General features: G+C 50.1%; 1 protein-coding gene across 3 annotated transcripts in view; it reads right to left on the reverse strand.

Moving 5' to 3' along the window:
* Positions 1–18,811, reverse strand: part of rad18 (RAD18 E3 ubiquitin protein ligase) — a 448,932-nt gene that overhangs the window by 424,247 nt on the left and 5,874 nt on the right. For all 3 annotated transcript variants that reach the window (XM_072472125.1, XM_072472124.1, XM_072472123.1), the window contains exon 2: positions 14,670–14,751. In XM_072472125.1, the coding sequence (XP_072328226.1) occupies positions 14,670–14,751 (82 nt within the window). The remainder of the gene's footprint in view (positions 1–14,669; positions 14,752–18,811) is intronic.

Here is an 18,811-nt window from a genome sequence, read left to right on the forward strand (position 1 = left end):
TTCCTCCCACAGTCCAAAGATGTGCAGGTTAGGTGGATTGGCCATGCTAAATTGCCCTTGGTGCCCAAAATTGCCCTTAGTGTTAGGTGGGGTTACTGGGATAGGGTGGAGGTGTTGACCTTGGGTAGGGTGCTCTTTCCAAGAGCCGGTGCAGACTCGATGGGCCGAATGGCCTCCTTCTGCACTGTAAATTCGATGACATCCAGTCCCAAATGACTTCGTAGGAAATCACAAGATTGGTCTATCTGCAGTCCACGATCACTATGTGCAAGAAAACACCCGTTCAGGGTTCTTTAATTCACTCAGGGGAAAAGAGGCATCGCTGGCAAATCCAGCATTTGTTGCCCATCCCCAATTGCTCTACTGAAGATGAGTGGTGAGCCACTTCTTGAGCCACTGCAATCTGTGAGAATTAGTCTCTTGGATCAGTTTTTCAAGTAACTGAATGATGCGCCAGGCCACGCTGCGGGTCTGAAATCACATGTAGGATAGATCGGGCAAAGACAGCAGATTTCCTTCCCCAAAAGATGTCAGTGAACCAGCTGGGCTTTTTAAACAAATCATGGCTCCATGGTCACTGTTACTGATGTTACTGCCGAATTCCAGATTTGTTTAATTGACTAAATTTGCATTCCCCAACTGCCTTGGTGGAATTTGAATTTATGCCATCGGTTTATGAGCAACACAACCACTGTGCCCGGTCGCACTGGTAGTCTGTCGCACACGAGGAGACAGCACAATCGTGCATGACCTCATCAGGGCCCTGCCATCTCCCTTTGATTGAACACACATTGTTGCAGGCAGCAAAAGCCTAGCACGACCACAGGCACCCCTCTGGCAGCGTAAACAGAGTCACAACTTTAAATATAACAGTGAATTTGGTGACTGGAATCAAAAAGCTTGTTTATTCCAATACAAACAAGGACATAGAGAAATTACCAATTTGAAGTTAGATAACATCCACCACTGGGTTTCCAAGATTTAATTGCTAGCAATCAAAAGTGAAGTGAACTTATCCAACACCAACACCCTGGATGCTCAAGCTCAGGCTCTAGTATATGGAGAAGCATGCTATGTACTGATTTACAGCGAGTGACACGGGGAGTTACACTGATGGAACAATCGTGAATTATATTTTACTCAATGCCTAAATTACAATTTCAGCTTCATCAACAAAAAGGTCTCTTTCACATTGATACGGATGGCTGTAGCCGCACCCCACCCCCTGCCCCTTTTGAACAGAGTCTTGGATTGACAGAGACCTACTGAGTCAGGATGGCGAACATTTAAATGTGGTGCACAGGAAAGAGAAAAAAAGACTTGCATCAATATTCAAAGGATGTTTGCATGCAAATACTGACAAGTGTTGAATGTACATAAAACACGAGAACTCTCCGCTCGCCTAGAAACCAATTTAAAAGTTAGAAACATGCAACCCCTGCTGGAGGTGCATATTTGGGAGGTGAAAACTAGGTTAGATTAAACTACAATGCACTGTGATTAAATAACCTACGGACATTCACTATCTACACACATAAGGAACACGTATGGATGGCTGATGTCCGCAGAATCATACCCCGCTATGATTTAATGCCTTTCGAATGATGTTACAGTACTTAACAAAAACAGAAATTTAAATTAAGAAAAACAACGCAGATATCCACTTGGCAATTCCTATTTTCAAAGAATTTATGCGGTTTCCTGTTGGAGCGAACAATGGAACACTTTGCTTATGAAGCTGCCGTTAAGCTGTGCCCTTCATCGGTCTGTGAAATTGCAGCTTTGAAGTTCATGGGTAATTTTCACCCGTGCCATTTAGCAGTTTGAGAGCAACATTAAATCATTTTTCTCATCGCAGTACGACAGTAAAAATGTCTCATCAAAACGAGCCTGAAGAACAGGGGTCAAAATGCGTCTTTTCCCAAAGGCTGTTCTCGGGATTTTCTCATGGACTACTTTTGGAATTCTGGGACAGGCTTCTGGTTTTCTGGGACTCAGGATACTCTTCTTCCTTCGTTCCGTGGTGTTGTGTCTGAAATTTGGGTTCTAACTACAAATTCCCAAGCATTTGACTCAATGAGACAGAAAACAGGGAAAGGGCAAGGGTGTAAATTTACAGAAAAAGTTCAATGTTGTAATCTTAACTTATTAAGATCTTAAAGAATCTTAAAGAATTTTAACTGTAAACCAATTGAGCTGCACTGACAATTTTGAGGCATGTTGCTTCACTGTACAGGATAAATAACATCCTTCCAACTTAATTCTGGTTCATGACACCTTCTTAGAAATGTTCAGAGTACCAAATTTAATAAAATAAAATCATAAAATAATGCTCTACCACCTCTCTCCATGCCCACGGGGTAGGAGGGAGACAAACACCCACACCTATGCTGGCCAATGCCAAAGTGCAAACCTGTCCTAGTTGAAGCAGGGCCCAGCCAGTTAAAGGCATCTCACGTGCTCCTCCTCCACAAGTCAAAACCCGCTCTTCGAAACCAAGTCTCAATCTCACCATCGGCTACATTCACCAGCTACTGCCCAGTGCGCAAGGGTCACTGTGCTGGGGCCGGAGCCCCTGCCTACATCACCGATGTCAAGATCCCGGATCTGGCAGGCAACACGCTCAGGGATAAAAGGACCACCCGCGTAATCCCCTGCCAGCTCCAGCTCACAATCCACAAGCTCATGTGAAGGCTCGCCATAGTCCAGGACACGGTCCCAAGCAACATCCAGGCCGTGCTGTTGCCAACGGACACATTGAAGAGTGAGTTTGGGAGTTGGGAATTTGAAGTTAGGTGGGAATTAGAGGCTTGGTGGGAGGAGGTGCTTTTTATGCCTTGATTTGCTTTTCGATTTCCAGTGAGTGGCCTTGCCCTGCTGGTGACAACAGGGAGAAAGCTGATTGGCGAGTATCAGGTAAGGCAAGTAAGTCCTTCATATCGGGAGCGGAGAAATCCGGAGCGCAGTCTGGGAAGCTAAGTGGTATTTGTTTCTGTGTCTCTGTGTTTTCAAATTGTGGGGGGGAAAAAACTGAGAAGTGATGGCACAATAAAGTTGCGTCCTGATTGGCTGGTGGAGAATCTGTGTTAAATTTGAAAAAAAACCATTGAAAAAACTAATTAATTAACTAGGTAGAGGAGTAACTAAGCAGGAGGGCAGAGATTAGTATTTAGCATTTAATTTTACATTAAAAATCTAGCGCCAGGGACTATAGAATTAATTGCAACTTAATCTAATAACAATTTAAGTATTTATTTTGAATTATTTTTTTCTGTTTTTGTTTCTTTTTATAAATTTAGAGTATCCAATTTTTTTTTCTCCAATTACAGGGCAATTTAGCCTGGCCAATCCACCTAACCTGCACATCTTTGGGTTGTGGGGGCGAAACCCACGCAGACACGAGGAGAATGTGCAAACTCCATACGGTCAGTGACCCAGGGCCGGGATTCAAACCCGGGTCCCCAGCACTACATGCAGCAGTGCTAACCACTGTGCCGTATGTCGCCCTTTTATTAAAAATTAATTAACTAGTGCTTAAATGTCACTTAGTGGGGTGCAGTGCTCCAACTGTGCGATGTGGGAGATCTGTTACGCTTCCAGCGTTCTGGTCGACTACGTCGGCAGGAAGTGTAACCTATGGCAGCTCCTCACAGACCGCGTAGTTCGGTTGAAGCAGCAGTTGGATGCACTTAGGAGCATACAGGTGGCGGAAAGCATCATAGATAGGAGTTATATAGATGTGGTCATTCCCAAAGTGCATGCAGACAGATGGATGACCGCTAGAAAGGGCAGGCAGTCAGTGTAGAAATCTCCTGTGGCTGCCCTCTCTCTAACAAGTATGCGTTTTGGATACTGTTGGGGGCCACAGCCTATCAGGGGAAAACAACAGCAGCCAAAACAGTGGCACCACAACTGGCTCTGTTGGTCAGCAGAGGAGGGCAAAGTGTAGGAGAACGATAGTTATAGGGGACTCTATAGTAAGGGGAACAGATAGGCGTTTCTGTGGATGTGAAAGAGACTCTAGGATGGTGTGTTGCCTCCCTGGTGCCAGGGTCAAGGATGTCTTTGAACGAACCCAGGGCATCCTGAAGGGGGCGGGTGAATAGCCAAAGGACATAGGTACTAACGACATCGGCAGGAAGAGTGATGAGGTCCTGCAAAAGGAGTTCAGGTAGTTAGGCAGTAAGCTAAAAAGCAGGACCTCTAGGGTTGTGATCTCAGAATTACTCCCTGTGCCACGTGCCAGTGAGGCTAGAAATAGGAGGATAGTGCAGCAGAATACGTGGCTAAACTGGTGTAGGAAGGAGGGTTTCAGATTTCTGGACCACTGGGATTTCTTCCGCAGCAGGTGTGACCCGTACAAGAAGGACGGGTTGCATCTAAACTGATGGGGCACTGATATCCTGGCTGGGACGCTTGCAGGAGTCACTCGGGAGTATTTAAACTAGTATGGCAGGGGGTGGGAACCAAAGCGTTAGCTTCGGGGTAATAACTGATGGGGAAATAGAGAAAAAAAATGAGAACACAACATCACCCTGTCTATTCAAACATAGTGGTTTGAAGTGTATTTGTTTCAACGCCAGACGTATAGCAGGTAAGGCAGATGAACAGAGCACTTATTGGTGTCTGGAACTATGATGTGGCTATCACAGAAACATGGTTATAGGGCAGGATTGGCAGCTGAACGTTGGAGGATATAGATGCTTCAGGAGAGAATAGAGGGGGATGTAAAAGGGGTGGGGGAGTAGCATTACTGGTTAAGGAGAATATTATAGCCGTACTGCGGGAGGACACCTCGGAGGGCTCATACAATGAGGTAATCTGGGTAGAGCTCAGGAACAGGAGCGGGGGGGGAAAAATCACAATGTTGGGTGTTTACTGCCAGCGAGAGATAAAGCAGCAGATAGGTAGATAGATTTTGAATAGGTGCAAAAGTAACAGGGTTGTTGTGGTAGGGGATTTTAATTTCCCCTACACTGTCTGAGACTCACTTAGTGCTAGGGGCTTGGATGGGGCAGAGTTTGCGAGGTGTATCCAGGAAGGCTACTTGATGCAATATGTAGATAGTTCAACGAGGGAAGGGGCAGTACTGGACCTGGTGTTGGGGAATGAGCCTGGACAGGTGGTTGACGTTTCAGTCGGGGAACATTTTGGGAGTAGTGACCACAATTCCTAAGTTTTAGGTTACTTTTGAATAGGTTACTTAAGGTCCTAAACTGGGGAAAGGCAAATTACGATAACATTAGACAGGGATTGAAGAATGGGGATTGGGTGCGGCTGTTGGGACAGTAAATCAACATCGGACATGTGGGAGTCTTTCAAGCGACAGTTCATTCGGATTCAGGAAAGTCACATTCCTGAGACAACAAAGGATAAGTTGAGAGAGTCTTGGATAATGAGGGATATTGTAAACCTCGTCAAAAAGGAGGCTTTTGTACGGTCCAGAAGAGTGGGGACAGTCAAATTCCTTGAGGAGTATAAAGAAAGTAGTATGGTACTGGAGGGCAGCACGGTGGCGCAAGTGGGGTTAGCACAGTTGCCTCACGGCGCCGAGGTCCCAGATTCGATCCTGGCCCTGGGTCACTGTCCGTGTGGAGTTTGCACATTCTCCCCGTGTTTGCGCCCCCACAACCCAAAAGATGTGCAGGATAGGTGGACTGACCATGCTAAATTGCAACTTACTTGGAAAAAATTAATTGGATACTCTAAGTTTATTTTTTAAAAATAAAGTAGGATGGTACTTAAGTTGGAAATTAGGAGGGCTAGGAGGAGTCATGAAAAGTCCTTGGCAAGTAGGATTAAGGTGAATTCCAAAGCTTTTTATTCATATGTAAGAAAACAAGAGGGTGGCCAGGGTAAGGATTGGATCACTTAAGGACAGTGGGGGGAATCTACGTGTTGAGCCAGAGGAAATGGGTGAGGTACTAAATGAGTACTTTGCATCAGTGTTCACCAAAGAAAAGAACTTTGTGGAAGATGATTCGTTGGTAGTGTGTGTGGATAGTCTGGGTCATGTTGACATCAAAAAGGAGGAGGTATTGAGTCTTTAAAAAAAAATTAAAGGAGATAAGTCTCCTGAGCCGGAGGTGATTAACCCCAGAATACTGAGGGAAACAAGGGAGGAAATTGCTGGGGCCTTAACTGACATCTTTGTATCTTCATTGGCTACAGGTGAGATCCCAGAGGACTGGAGAATAGCTATTGTGGTACCACTGTTTAAGAAAGGTAGCAGGGATAATCCAGGAAACTACAGGCCGGTGAGCCGCACGTCGGTAGTAGCTAAATTATTAAAGAGAATTCTCAGGGACAGGATTTATTCCCATTTGACATCAATATGCAGAATGCACCCCCCCAAATTGCACCACCCATCAAATGTCACTGGATACCAATTAGAACCAGAGGTCCCTAACCCAGCGGCAGAAACCTATTTCATGGTCTTTAGCACAACCGTAGCTAACTAAAAGCCCGCCAGATATTGAATCTGGGGTATTCCAGGCCTCCAGTTAGGTGGAGTACAGAGACTGCTTGCAGCAGTTGGACAGCCTTCGAGCAAGTCCATCTTTAGAATGGCTGCAGACACTGGTCTCCACTCAGTCTTCATCTATCCTGGCTTACATATGCCTGTGAACGGAGAGCACAGCATCATATACTTCCTGGGTTAAAATTTCATTCACCATTGTGCCACCTGCTTACTTCCAATTTACTTTGCATTTCCAAACCATTGTTATAAACCACGCTGATGTTATCTGCGAGGGTATCGCAACTTAAAACACCTGTTCGTGGGGGTGTATAGTTCTGTTTTTGGAATGGTGCGAGCAGTCAAGTGAAACCCCTAGTGAGAATAATCAGTTTTGGTGTGGTATCACAATTATTAAAGACTACTTATTAAATTAAAGAAAAGAAATACACATGAACAGGACTACATTACTCTTCGATAATTAGGCATGTAACACACACAGTTTATATAGAAAGTACCCCTTGTTCCAAAATATATCCACAATCCCCAAATTCTTTAGGATGGCCCCTGGCCCCCAAACAAATCCAAATGAAATAGATCTAGGAGTTAAATCTAGCTTATAATTACCGCATAATACAGGGCTGATGATCAAGTCGGAAAAACATCTTTTCCTGGTCCAGTGAAGGTATTTAAACTCCCATTACAAAGGTTTCTGCACTGCCTTGCCTCTTGAGACATGGAGGCTGTAAAGATGTAAAACATTGTCTCCAAGCTGCAAGGTGAAAACTAGCCTGCCTTCATCCTCTGGGTCCTGGCAATCATACTTCGTTCCCCTTTGATTCTGCCTTCGATGCATTTGGCTGTCTACCCCCCTCAAATTTCTTGACTCTAGAAATTGGCATGTGTATGCCTCATTGATCTCCCGGTTATCTCGATAAACTGTTTCTCCTAAAAGGGGATTCACACGTGATTCTATCTGCTAATCTCATTATTGTAAATCTGAAACAGTGTGGGTCCCAACATTGAGCTAAACAATTGCCAGCAAGTCAGCAATTGTCTTCACCCTGACACTACTTTAACAAGTATCCAGTGGTTTAGGGCAGCACGGTAGTGCAGTGGTTAGCACTGCGGCCTCACGATACCGAGGTCCCAGGTTCGATCCTGACTCTGAGTCACTGCCCGTGTGGAGTTTGCACATTCTCCCCGTGTTTGCGTGGGTTTCACCCCCACAACCCAAAGATGTGCAGGGTATATCATAGAATCCCTACAGCGCAGGAGACCATTCGACCCATCGAGTCTATACCGACCTTTGGACAGAGCACCCTACCCAAACCCACACCTCCACCATATCACCGCAACCCAGTAACCACCCCCCCCACCTCTTTTTGACACGAAGGGCAATTTAGCATGGTCAATCCACCGAACCTGCACATCTTTGGACTGTGGGAGGAAACCGGAGCACCCAGTGGAAACCCACGCAGACACGGGGAGAAAGCGCAAACTCCACACAGACAGTCACCCGAGGCTGGCATTGAACCCAGGACCCTGGAGCTGTGGGGCAGCAGTGCTAACCACTGTGCCTATCCAGGGCACTGCGGCCTCACAGCTCCAGGGTCCTGGGTTCAATGCCAGCCTCGGGTGACTGTCTTTGTGGAGTTTGCACTTTCTCCCCGTGTCTGCATGAGTTTCCTCCGGGTGCTTCTAAATTTTCACCCAGAGGTGTCAGAATGTGTTCTGGTCATTTTCTGCTTGGTCATACTTTCTGGAAGTGGGCACCGGTTTTGTCTGTATGAAGTCTAACTGGACTTGCGCAATGTCAGAGCTCCTCATAATTACAGTCTCTTGTCTCAGCACACTTGAGATAAACTATCCCTCGAGTCTTATTTCTTCTGAATCCTTTTCAGCTTATGTAGATTATTCACCTAGTTTGATTCAAATTATTGATTCTACTTGGACATGACAAAACAAGGAGGCCACATTGTCTGCAGCTTCCTAGATTCAGAGGAAGTAATCATTTAATATATTAACTACCTGGTGTTCGTGCTCAGTTTCAGACCTATCAGTTCTGTTATTGTGCTTAAATAATTGGTTGCAGGTATGATGAAGATACGCTTCATCAAAGTCTCTTTTTGAAACTCCACTGACCATTTTAACATGCATTTTGCATGTTCTATTTATCCCAACAAACTCCTCCGTCTACAAGATTTGTGGAGTTCATTCTTTCTCCTTATTGCACTTTGGATTAACTTCATACATTTGTACACTGCCTAGATTTGAGATGTATTTATTCTGTATCTATCATATTATGCCTTTAATGATTCTTCACTTGCTCGCGACTGAAGTGATTTAATTAATCACTTCCCATCCCGCGTGACAAACCATTAGTACTTGATGTGAATGTTGCACAGAGCAAAATGCTCTTTGCGCACACAACACACAAGTTCGACACATATAATTATACTGATGGATGGTTTAGTCCAATCCTTGCGACAACATTGATTTGATTTAATGGTAAACAGGAAAATAAATCCATCTTTCCAAACAGAGAGAAAAATAATCCCCTCATTTTACCTTCTGCTTTATTATAACTGACTAACTGATTACCTGCAAACAGGCCAAATAATGACAGAGTATTCTGCAATTTTAATTCATATTTTGTGATTCTCAAACGGAACGGATACTCGCCAGCAACGCCAACGGGATGGACCGGCAGCCGGGCCGGGCTCCCGCCGGCAGCCGGGCCGGGCTCCCGGCGGCAGCCGGGCCGGGCTCCCGCCGGCAACCGGGCCGGGCTCCCGCCGGCGCCGGCGGCAACCGGGCCGGGCTCCCGCCGGCGCCGGCGGCAACCGGGCCGGGCTCCCGCCGGCGCCGGCGGCAACCGGGCCGGGCTCCCGCCGGCGCCGGCGGCAACCGGGCCGGGCTCCCGCCGGCGCCGGCGGCAACCGGGCCGGGCTCCCGCCGGCGCCGGCGGCAACCGGGCCGGGCTCCCGCCGGCGCCGGCGGCAACCGGGCCGGGCTCCCGCCGGCGCCGGCGGCAACCGGGCCGGGCTCCCGCCGGCGCCGGCGGCAACCGGGCCGGGCTCCCGCCGGCGCCGGCGGCAACCGGGCCGGGCTCCCGCCGGCGCCGGCGGCAACCGGGCCGGGCTCCCGCCGGCGCCGGCGGCAACCGGGCCGGGCTCCCGCCGGCGCCGGCGGCAACCGGGCCGGGCTCCTGCTGGCGAGTAAATTAAAGAAAAGAAATACACATGAACAGGACTACATTACTCTTCGATAATTAGGCATGTAACACACACAGTTTATATAGAAAGTACCCCTTGTTCCAAAATATATGCACAATCCCCAAATTCTTTAGGATGGCCCCTGGCCCCCAAACAAATCCAAATGAAATAGATCTAGGAGTTAAATCTAGCTTATAATTACCGCAGAATACAGGGCTGATGATCAAGTCGGAAAAACATCTTTTCCTGGTCCAGTGAAGGTATTTAAACTCCCATTACAAAGGTTTCTGCACTGCCTTGCCTCTTGAGACATGGAGGCTGTAAAGATGTAAAACATTGTCTCCAAGCTGCAAGGTGAAAACTAGCCTGCCTTCATCCTCTGGGTCCTGGCAATCATACTTCGTTCCCCTTTGATTCTGCCTTCGATGCATTTGGCTGTCTACCCCCCTCAAATTTCTTGACTCTAGAAATTGGCATGTGTATGCCTCATTGATCTCCCGGTTATCTCGATAAACTGTTTCTCCTAAAAGGGGATTCACACGTGATTCTATCTGCTAATCTCATTATTGTAAATCTGAAACAGTGTGGGTCCCAACATTGAGCTAAACAATTGCCAGCAAGTCAGCAATTGTCTTCACCCTGACACTACTTTAACAAGTATCCAGTGGTTTAGGGCAGCACGGTAGTGCAGTGGTTAGCACTGCGGCCTCACGATACCGAGGTCCCAGGTTCGATCCTGACTCTGAGTCACTGCCCGTGTGGAGTTTGCACATTCTCCCCGTGTTTGCGTGGGTTTCACCCCCACAACCCAAAGATGTGCAGGGTATATCATAGAATCCCTACAGCGCAGGAGACCATTCGACCCATCGAGTCTATACCGACCTTTGGACAGAGCACCCTACCCAAACCCACACCTCCACCATATCACCGCAACCCAGTAACCACCCCCCCCACCTCTTTTTGACACGAAGGGCAATTTAGCATGGTCAATCCACCGAACCTGCACATCTTTGGACTGTGGGAGGAAACCGGAGCACCCAGTGGAAACCCACGCAGACACGGGGAGAAAGCGCAAACTCCACACAGACAGTCACCCGAGGCTGGCATTGAACCCAGGACCCTGGAGCTGTGGGGCAGCAGTGCTAACCACTGTGCCTATCCAGGGCACTGCGGCCTCACAGCTCCAGGGTCCTGGGTTCAATGCCAGCCTCGGGTGACTGTCTTTGTGGAGTTTGCACTTTCTCCCCGTGTCTGCATGAGTTTCCTCCGGGTGCTTCTAAATTTTCACCCAGAGGTGTCAGAATGTGTTCTGGTCATTTTCTGCTTGGTCATACTTTCTGGAAGTGGGCACCGGTTTTGTCTGTATGAAGTCTAACTGGACTTGCGCAATGTCAGAGCTCCTCATAATTACAGTCTCTTGTCTCAGCACACTTGAGATAAACTATCCCTCGAGTCTTATTTCTTCTGAATCCTTTTCAGCTTATGTAGATTATTCACCTAGTTTGATTCAAATTATTGATTCTACTTGGACATGACAAAACAAGGAGGCCACATTGTCTGCAGCTTCCTAGATTCAGAGGAAGTAATCATTTAATATATTAACTACCTGGTGTTCGTGCTCAGTTTCAGACCTATCAGTTCTGTTATTGTGCTTAAATAATTGGTTGCAGGTATGATGAAGATACGCTTCATCAAAGTCTCTTTTTGAAACTCCACTGACCATTTTAACATGCATTTTGCATGTTCTATTTATCCCAACAAACTCCTCCGTCTACAAGATTTGTGGAGTTCATTCTTTCTCCTTATTGCACTTTGGATTAACTTCATACATTTGTACACTGCCTAGATTTGAGATGTATTTATTCTGTATCTATCATATTATGCCTTTAATGATTCTTCACTTGCTCGCGACTGAAGTGATTTAATTAATCACTTCCCATCCCGCGTGACAAACCATTAGTACTTGATGTGAATGTTGCACAGAGCAAAATGCTCTTTGCGCACACAACACACAAGTTCGACACATATAATTATACTGATGGATGGTTTAGTCCAATCCTTGCGACAACATTGATTTGATTTAATGGTAAACAGGAAAATAAATCCATCTTTCCAAACAGAGAGAAAAATAATCCCCTCATTTTACCTTCTGCTTTATTATAACTGACTAACTGATTACCTGCAAACAGGCCAAATAATGACAGAGTATTCTGCAATTTTAATTCATATTTTGTGATTCTCAAACGGAACGGATACTCGCCAGCAACGCCAACGGGATGGACCGGCAGCCGGGCCGGGCTCCCGCCGGCAGCCGGGCCGGGCTCCCGGCGGCAGCCGGGCCGGGCTCCCGCCGGCAACCGGGCCGGGCTCCCGCCGGCGCCGGCGGCAACCGGGCCGGGCTCCCGCCGGCGCCGGCGGCAACCGGGCCGGGCTCCCGCCGGCGCCGGCGGCAACCGGGCCGGGCTCCCGCCGGCGCCGGCGGCAACCGGGCCGGGCTCCCGCCGGCGCCGGCGGCAACCGGGCCGGGCTCCCGCCGGCGCCGGCGGCAACCGGGCCGGGCTCCCGCCGGCGCCGGCGGCAACCGGGCCGGGCTCCCGCCGGCGCCGGCGGCAACCGGGCCGGGCTCCCGCCGGCGCCGGCGGCAACCGGGCCGGGCTCCCGCCGGCGCCGGCGGCAACCGGGCCGGGCTCCCGCCGGCGCCGGCGGCAACCGGGCCGGGCTCCCGCCGGCGCCGGCGGCAACCGGGCCGGGCTCCCGCCGGCGCCGGCGGCAACCGGGCCGGGCTCCCGCCGGCGCCGGCGGCAACCGGGCCGGGCTCCCGCCGGCGCCGGCGGCAACCGGGCCAGGCTCCCGCCGGCACCGGCAACCGGGCCAGGCTCCCGCCGGCACCGGCAACCGGGCCAGGCTCCCGCCGGCACCGGCAACCGGGCCAGGCTCCCGCCGGCACCGGCAACCGGGCCAGGCTCCCGCCGGCACCGGCAACCGGGCCAGGCTCCCGCCGGCACCGGCAACCGGGCCAGGCTCCCGCCGGCACCGGCAACCGGGCCAGGCTCCCGCCGGCACCGGCAACCGGGCCAGGCTCCCGCCGGCACCGGCAACCGGGCCAGGCTCCCGCCGGCATCGCCAACCGGACCAGGCTCCCGCCGGCATCGGCCTGAGGATCAGGGACTGCATTACTGCAACTCAGCGATTGCGTTAACGGCTACCAATCCCGATGCCGGAACTAATAATCCAACGGCAGGGGTTTGAGTCCCACCGTGGCCGCTGCTGAATTTAAATTAATAATTCAACAAATTTTGAGTAAATAGCTGGCATTCGTGTGCGGTGACCATGTAACAATCAGACCATGTAACAATCGGTAAATAAAACGCCTTCACACTAATCTCCATTAAAGAAGAAAACCTGCATGTTTACCTGGTCTGTCTGTGTGCAGCTCCACAACCACAGGAATATAATTGACTCTTAGCTTTCCTCTGAAGTGGCCTAGCAAGCCACTCGGTTATATCAAACGTTGGTGGCACATTGGGTAGCACTGTTGCTTCACAGCGCCACGGACCTGGGTTCAATTCCCGGCTTGGGTTACTGTCTATGTGGAGTCTGCACATTCTCCCTGTATCTGCGTGGGTTTCCTCCGGGTGCTCAGGTTTCCTCCAACAAGTCCCAAAAGACAAGTTGTTGGGTGAATTGGACATTCTGAATTCTCCCTCTCTGTACCCGAACATGTGCCAGAATGTGGGGCCGAGGGGATTTTCACAGTAACATCATTGCAGTGTAAGCCTACTTGTAACACTAATAAAGATTATTTTTAAAAACCTGTCCAAGAAAACTACAAACCGTAGAAACTGGTGTGGTTCAAGCATGTGGTTCAGATTCTCAAAAAGAATTAGGAATGAATAATAATTGCCAGCCTTGCCAGCCACTGGCCACATCCTGCCATTGAATAAAAAGAGCAAACTAGTGTTGAAGGAACAGCAAGAGCACATTGGGATATATGATTAGAAGAGAACGCAGAGACTGGACGGGACAGCGCCACTGAACTGCAGGACAGAAATCCTAAAATGAATCATCTGCGGGCAGGGAACTTAGATGGACGATGACATGTTGGAAACCTGGGAGAGGATCCAGGCCAGCGAATTCTTATTTAAATGAGCATGGAAATCGGGAGGCCAGCAGCACGACTGCTGCAGGAGTTGAAATGTAAAAGATAGAGTTTTGGGCTGCAAAGATGGGGGAAAAAGGGCAGGCAGTGCTTCAGACGGACAATACTGGCAACAGATCAGATGCAAGAAACTTTGGCTTGGGTTAAAACTGCCACTATCAGGTTTAGCCTGAGGTAAGATCCAGAGAGAGTGATGGATCCAAGGCCAGAAGCACATAGGTGCTTGACAGAGCCAAAAACAACAGCGATCAGCTTTACTGACATTCAGAATGTTACACAATTCAATGAGATCCCCTCTCATACTTCTAAATTCCAATGAATACGGGCCTAGTTGACACAATCTCTCCTCGTACAACAATCCTGCCATCCCAGGAATCAATCTGGTGAACCTTCGCTGCACTTCCTCTATGGAAAGTATATATTTTCTCAGGTAAGGACACCAAAAGCTGCACACAATACTCCAGGTTTTGTCTCACCAAGACCTTCGACAACTGCAGTAAGACTCAAGTCCTCTTGCAATGAAGAAGGCCAACATACCATTTGCCTTCCTAACTGCTTGCTCCACCTGCACGTTTGCTTTCAGTGACTGGTGTACAAGAACATCCAGGTCCCTTTGTATGTCAACATTTCCCAATCTATCATCATTTAAATAATACTCTGCTAGTTATTTTGTTTGTATCTCATCTGTCAATCAAAATCAATGCACTTTACATTTTACAAGGGCAGACGTATGTAAATTTCTTCACAACCTAATTACACTTTACTGAAATCTTCCTGACAACACAGGATATGTTTCTGGTGCCTCTGTAGTGATTGCCGCAACCAAAATACTTACAATTATGCGAACAGTGAGGGATCATCATGGCAATGTTGAAGTAGTCAAAACAGATGCCACAGCGCAGGAGATTATCCATGTCCTAGGACAGAAACAAATCAAACATGAATCCAAACTGGATGTGTATTACACAAAGTGAGCAAACCTACAATGAGTACTATCCATCTTTAATGGAGGTGTCATCTTGACTAAGGGAACTTTGTGTATAAAACCACACGACAGTAGGTTTATGGAGTTCAATACACAATATTTGCACAATTTACTTATTTCATTTAATTTACAAGGAACAGAATAAAATGTATATCCCACTCACAGGGTAAAATTTAACTCAATCATAAAGAACCCCAGAATATCCCAAAGCGACATAGTCAACAACTTCTGAGGCTGGATTGTGTGACCCAGGAAAACACAGCAGGCCACCCCAATACACGTGCCTCGGCACGGCACCTACGGTGCTCCACACAATCCTTCCCTCCCAACACTCTCTCCATCCTCCCAAACTCTCTCTATCTCATCCTCCCAAACTCTCTCTCTATCCCTCCTCCCAAACTCTCTCTCTATCCTTCCTCCAAACTCTCTCTCTCGTATCCCTCCTCCCAAACTCACTCTCTCTATCCTCCCTCCCAAACTCGACTCTCTCTTCCCTCCTCCCAAACACTCTCTCTCTCCCTCCTCCCAAACTCTCTCTCTATCCATCCTCCAAACTCTCTCTCTATCCTCTCCAACTCTCTCTCTATCTCCCAAACTCTCTCTCTCTATCCCTCCTCCCAAACTCACTCTCTCTATCCCTCCTCCCAAACTCACTCTCTCTATCCTCCTCCCAAACACTCTCTCTATCCCTCCTCCCAAACTCTCTCTCTATCCATCCTCCCAAACTCTCTCTCTCTATCCCTCCTCCCACTCCACTCTCTCTCTATCCCTCCTCCCCAAAACTCTCTCTATCCCTCCTCCCAAACTCTCTCTCTATCCCTCCTCCCAAACTCTCTCTCTATCCCTCCTCCCAAACACTCTCCATCTCTCTATCCCTCCCTCCCAAACTCTCTCTATTCCCTCTCCAAATTCGCTCTCTCTATCCGTCCTCCCAAACTCTCTCTCTATCCCTCCTCCCAAACTCTCTCTCTATCCCTCCTCCCAAACACTCTCTCTCTATCACTCCTCCCAAACTCTCTCCCTCCTCCCAAACTCTCTCTCCCTCCTCCCAAACTCTATCCCACCTCCCAAACTCTCTCTCTATCCCACCTCCCAAACTCTCTCTCTATCCCTCCTCCCAAACACTCTCTCTATCCCTCCTCCCAAATTCGCTCTCTCTATCCGTCCTCCCAAACTCTCTCTCTATCCCTCCTCCCACTCACTCTCTATCCCTCCTCCCAAACACTCTCTCTCTATCACTCCTCCCAAACTCTCTCCCTCCTCCCAAACTCTCTCTCCCTCCTCCCAAACTCTATCCCACCTCCCAAACTCTCTCTCTATCCCACCTCCCAAACTCTCTCTCTATCCCTCCTCCCAAACACTCTCTCTATCCCTCCCTCCAACTCTCTCTCTCCCTCCTCCCAAACTCTCTCTCCCACCTCCCAAACTCCTCCCACCTCCCAACTCTCACTCTCCCACCCCCAAACACTCTCTCTATCCCCCACCTCCCAAACTCTCTCTCTCACCCTCCTCCCAAACTCACTCTCACCCCCTCCTCCCAAACTCTCTCTCTCCCCCTCCTCCCAAACTCTCTCTCTCCCCCTCCTCCCAAACTCTCTCCCCTCCCCCTCCTCCCAAACTCTCTCCTCCCCCACCTCCCAAACTCTCCCTCCCCTCCTCCCAAACTCTCACTCTCCCCCCACCTCCCAAACTCTCACCTCCCCCTCCCCCCAAACACTCTCCCTCCCCCCACCCAAACACTCCCACTCACCCCCCTCCCAAACTCTCTCTCCCCCCCTCCACTCCCCACCCCCCAAACTCTCTCCCCCACCTCCAAACCCTCCTCCCACCCACTCTCTCCCCTCCTCCAAACTCTTCCCCCCACCACCCTCCCAAACTCTCTCCCCCTCCTCCAAACACTCTCCCCCCCCACCTCCCCAAACTCACACCCCCCCTCCTCCCCTCCAAACCCTCTCCCCCCCCTCACTCCCCCCCTCCTCCCTCCCCAAACTCACTCCCCCCCTCCTCCCAAACACTCTCCCCCACCTCCACCATCCCAAACACTCTCCCCCCCTCCACCTCCTCCCAACACTCTCCCCCACTCCTCCTCCTCCCAACTCTCACCCCCCCACCTCCTCCTCCCAAACTCTCTCCCCCCCCTCCTCCTCCCAAACTCTCTCCCCCCTCCTCACCTCCCAAACTCTCTCCCCCCTCCTCCTCCCCCAAACTCTCTCCCCCCCTCCTCCTCAACTCTCTCCCCCCCACCCAACTCTCTCTCTATCCATCCTCCCAAACTCTCTCTCTATCCCACCTCCCAAACACTCTCTCTCTCTATCCTCCTCCCAAACTCTCTCTATCCCTCCTCCAAACTCTCTCTCTCTATCCCTCCTCCCAAACTCACTCTCTCTATCCCTCCTCCCAAACACTCTCTCTCTATCCCTCCTCCCAAACTCTCTCTCTATCCATCCTCCCAAACTCTCTCTCTCTATCCTCCTCCCAAACACTCTCTCTCTCTATCCCTCCTCCCAAACTCTCTCTATCCCTCCTCCCAAACTCTCTCTCTCTATCCCTCCTCCCAAACTCTCTCTCTATCCCTCCTCCCAAACACTCTCTCTCTCTATCCCTCCTCCCAAACTCTCTCTATCCCTCCACCCAAATTCGCTCTCTCTATCCGTCCTCCCAAACTCTCTCTCTATCCCTCCTCCCAAACTCTCTCTCTATCCCTCCTCCCAAACACTCTCTCTCTATCACTCCTCCCCAAACTCTCTCCCTCCTCCCAAACTCTCTCTCCCTCCTCCAAACTCTATCCCACCTCCCAAACTCTCTCTCTATCCCACCTCCCAAACTCTCTCTCTATCCTCCTCCCAAACACTCTCTCTATCCCTCCTCCCAAATTCGCTCTCTCTATCCGCCTCCCAAACTCTCTCTCTATCCCTCCTCCCAAACTCTCTCTCTATCCCTCCTCCCAAACACTCTCTCTCTATCACTCCTCCCAAACTCTCTCCCTCCTCCCAAACTCTCTCTCCCTCCTCCCAAACTCTATCCACCTCCCAAACTCTCTCTCTATCCCACCTCCCAAACTCTCTCTCTATCCCTCCTCCCAAACACTCTCTCTATCCCTCCTCCCAAACACTCTCTCTATCCCTCCTCCCAAACTCTCTCTCTCTCTCCCTCCTCCCAAACTCTCTCTCCCTCCTCCCAAACTCTCTCCCCTCCTCCCAAACTCTCTCTCTATCCCACCTCCCAAACTCTCTCTCTATCCACCTCCCAAATTCTCTTTCTCTATCCCTCCTCCCAAACTCTCTCTCTCCCCCTCCTCCCAAACTCTCTCTCTCCCCCTCCTCCCAAACTCTCTCTCTCCCCCTCCTCCCAAACTCTCTCGCTCCCCCTCCTCCCAAACTCTCTCGCTCCCCCTCCTCCCAAACTCTCTCTCTCCCCCTCCTCCCAAACTCTCTCTCTCCCCCTCCTCCCAAACTCTCTCCCTCCCCCTACTCCCAAACTCTCTCTCTCCCCCTCCTCCCAATCTCTCTCTCTATCCCTCCTCCCAAACTCTGTCTCCCCTCCTCCCAAACTCTCTCTCTCCCCCTCCTCCCAAACTCTCTCTCTCTCCCCTCCTCCCAAACTCTCTCCCCCCCTCCTCCTCCTCCCAAACTCTCTCCCCCACTCCTCCTCCTCCCAAACTCTCTCCCCCCCTCCTCCTCCTCCCAAACTCTCTCCCCCCCCTCCTCCTCCCAAACTCTCTCCCCCCTCCTCCTCCTCCCAAACTCTCTCCCCCCTCCTCCTCCTCCCAAACTCTCTCCCCCCCTCCTCCTCAACTCTCTCCCCCCCTCCTCAACTCTCCCCCCCTCCTCAACTCTCCCCCCCTCCTCAACTCTCCCCCCCTCCTCCTCCTCCCAAACTCTCTCCCCCATCCTCCTCCTCCTCCCAAACTCTCTCCCCCCATCCTCCTCCTCCTCCTCCAAACTCTCTCCCCCCCTCCCAAACTCTCTTTCCCCCCCTCCCAAACTCTCGCT

This window comes from Scyliorhinus torazame, chromosome 13 (genome assembly GCF_047496885.1).
Source record: "Scyliorhinus torazame isolate Kashiwa2021f chromosome 13, sScyTor2.1, whole genome shotgun sequence".
NCBI classification, from domain to species: Eukaryota; Metazoa; Chordata; class Chondrichthyes; order Carcharhiniformes; family Scyliorhinidae; genus Scyliorhinus; species Scyliorhinus torazame.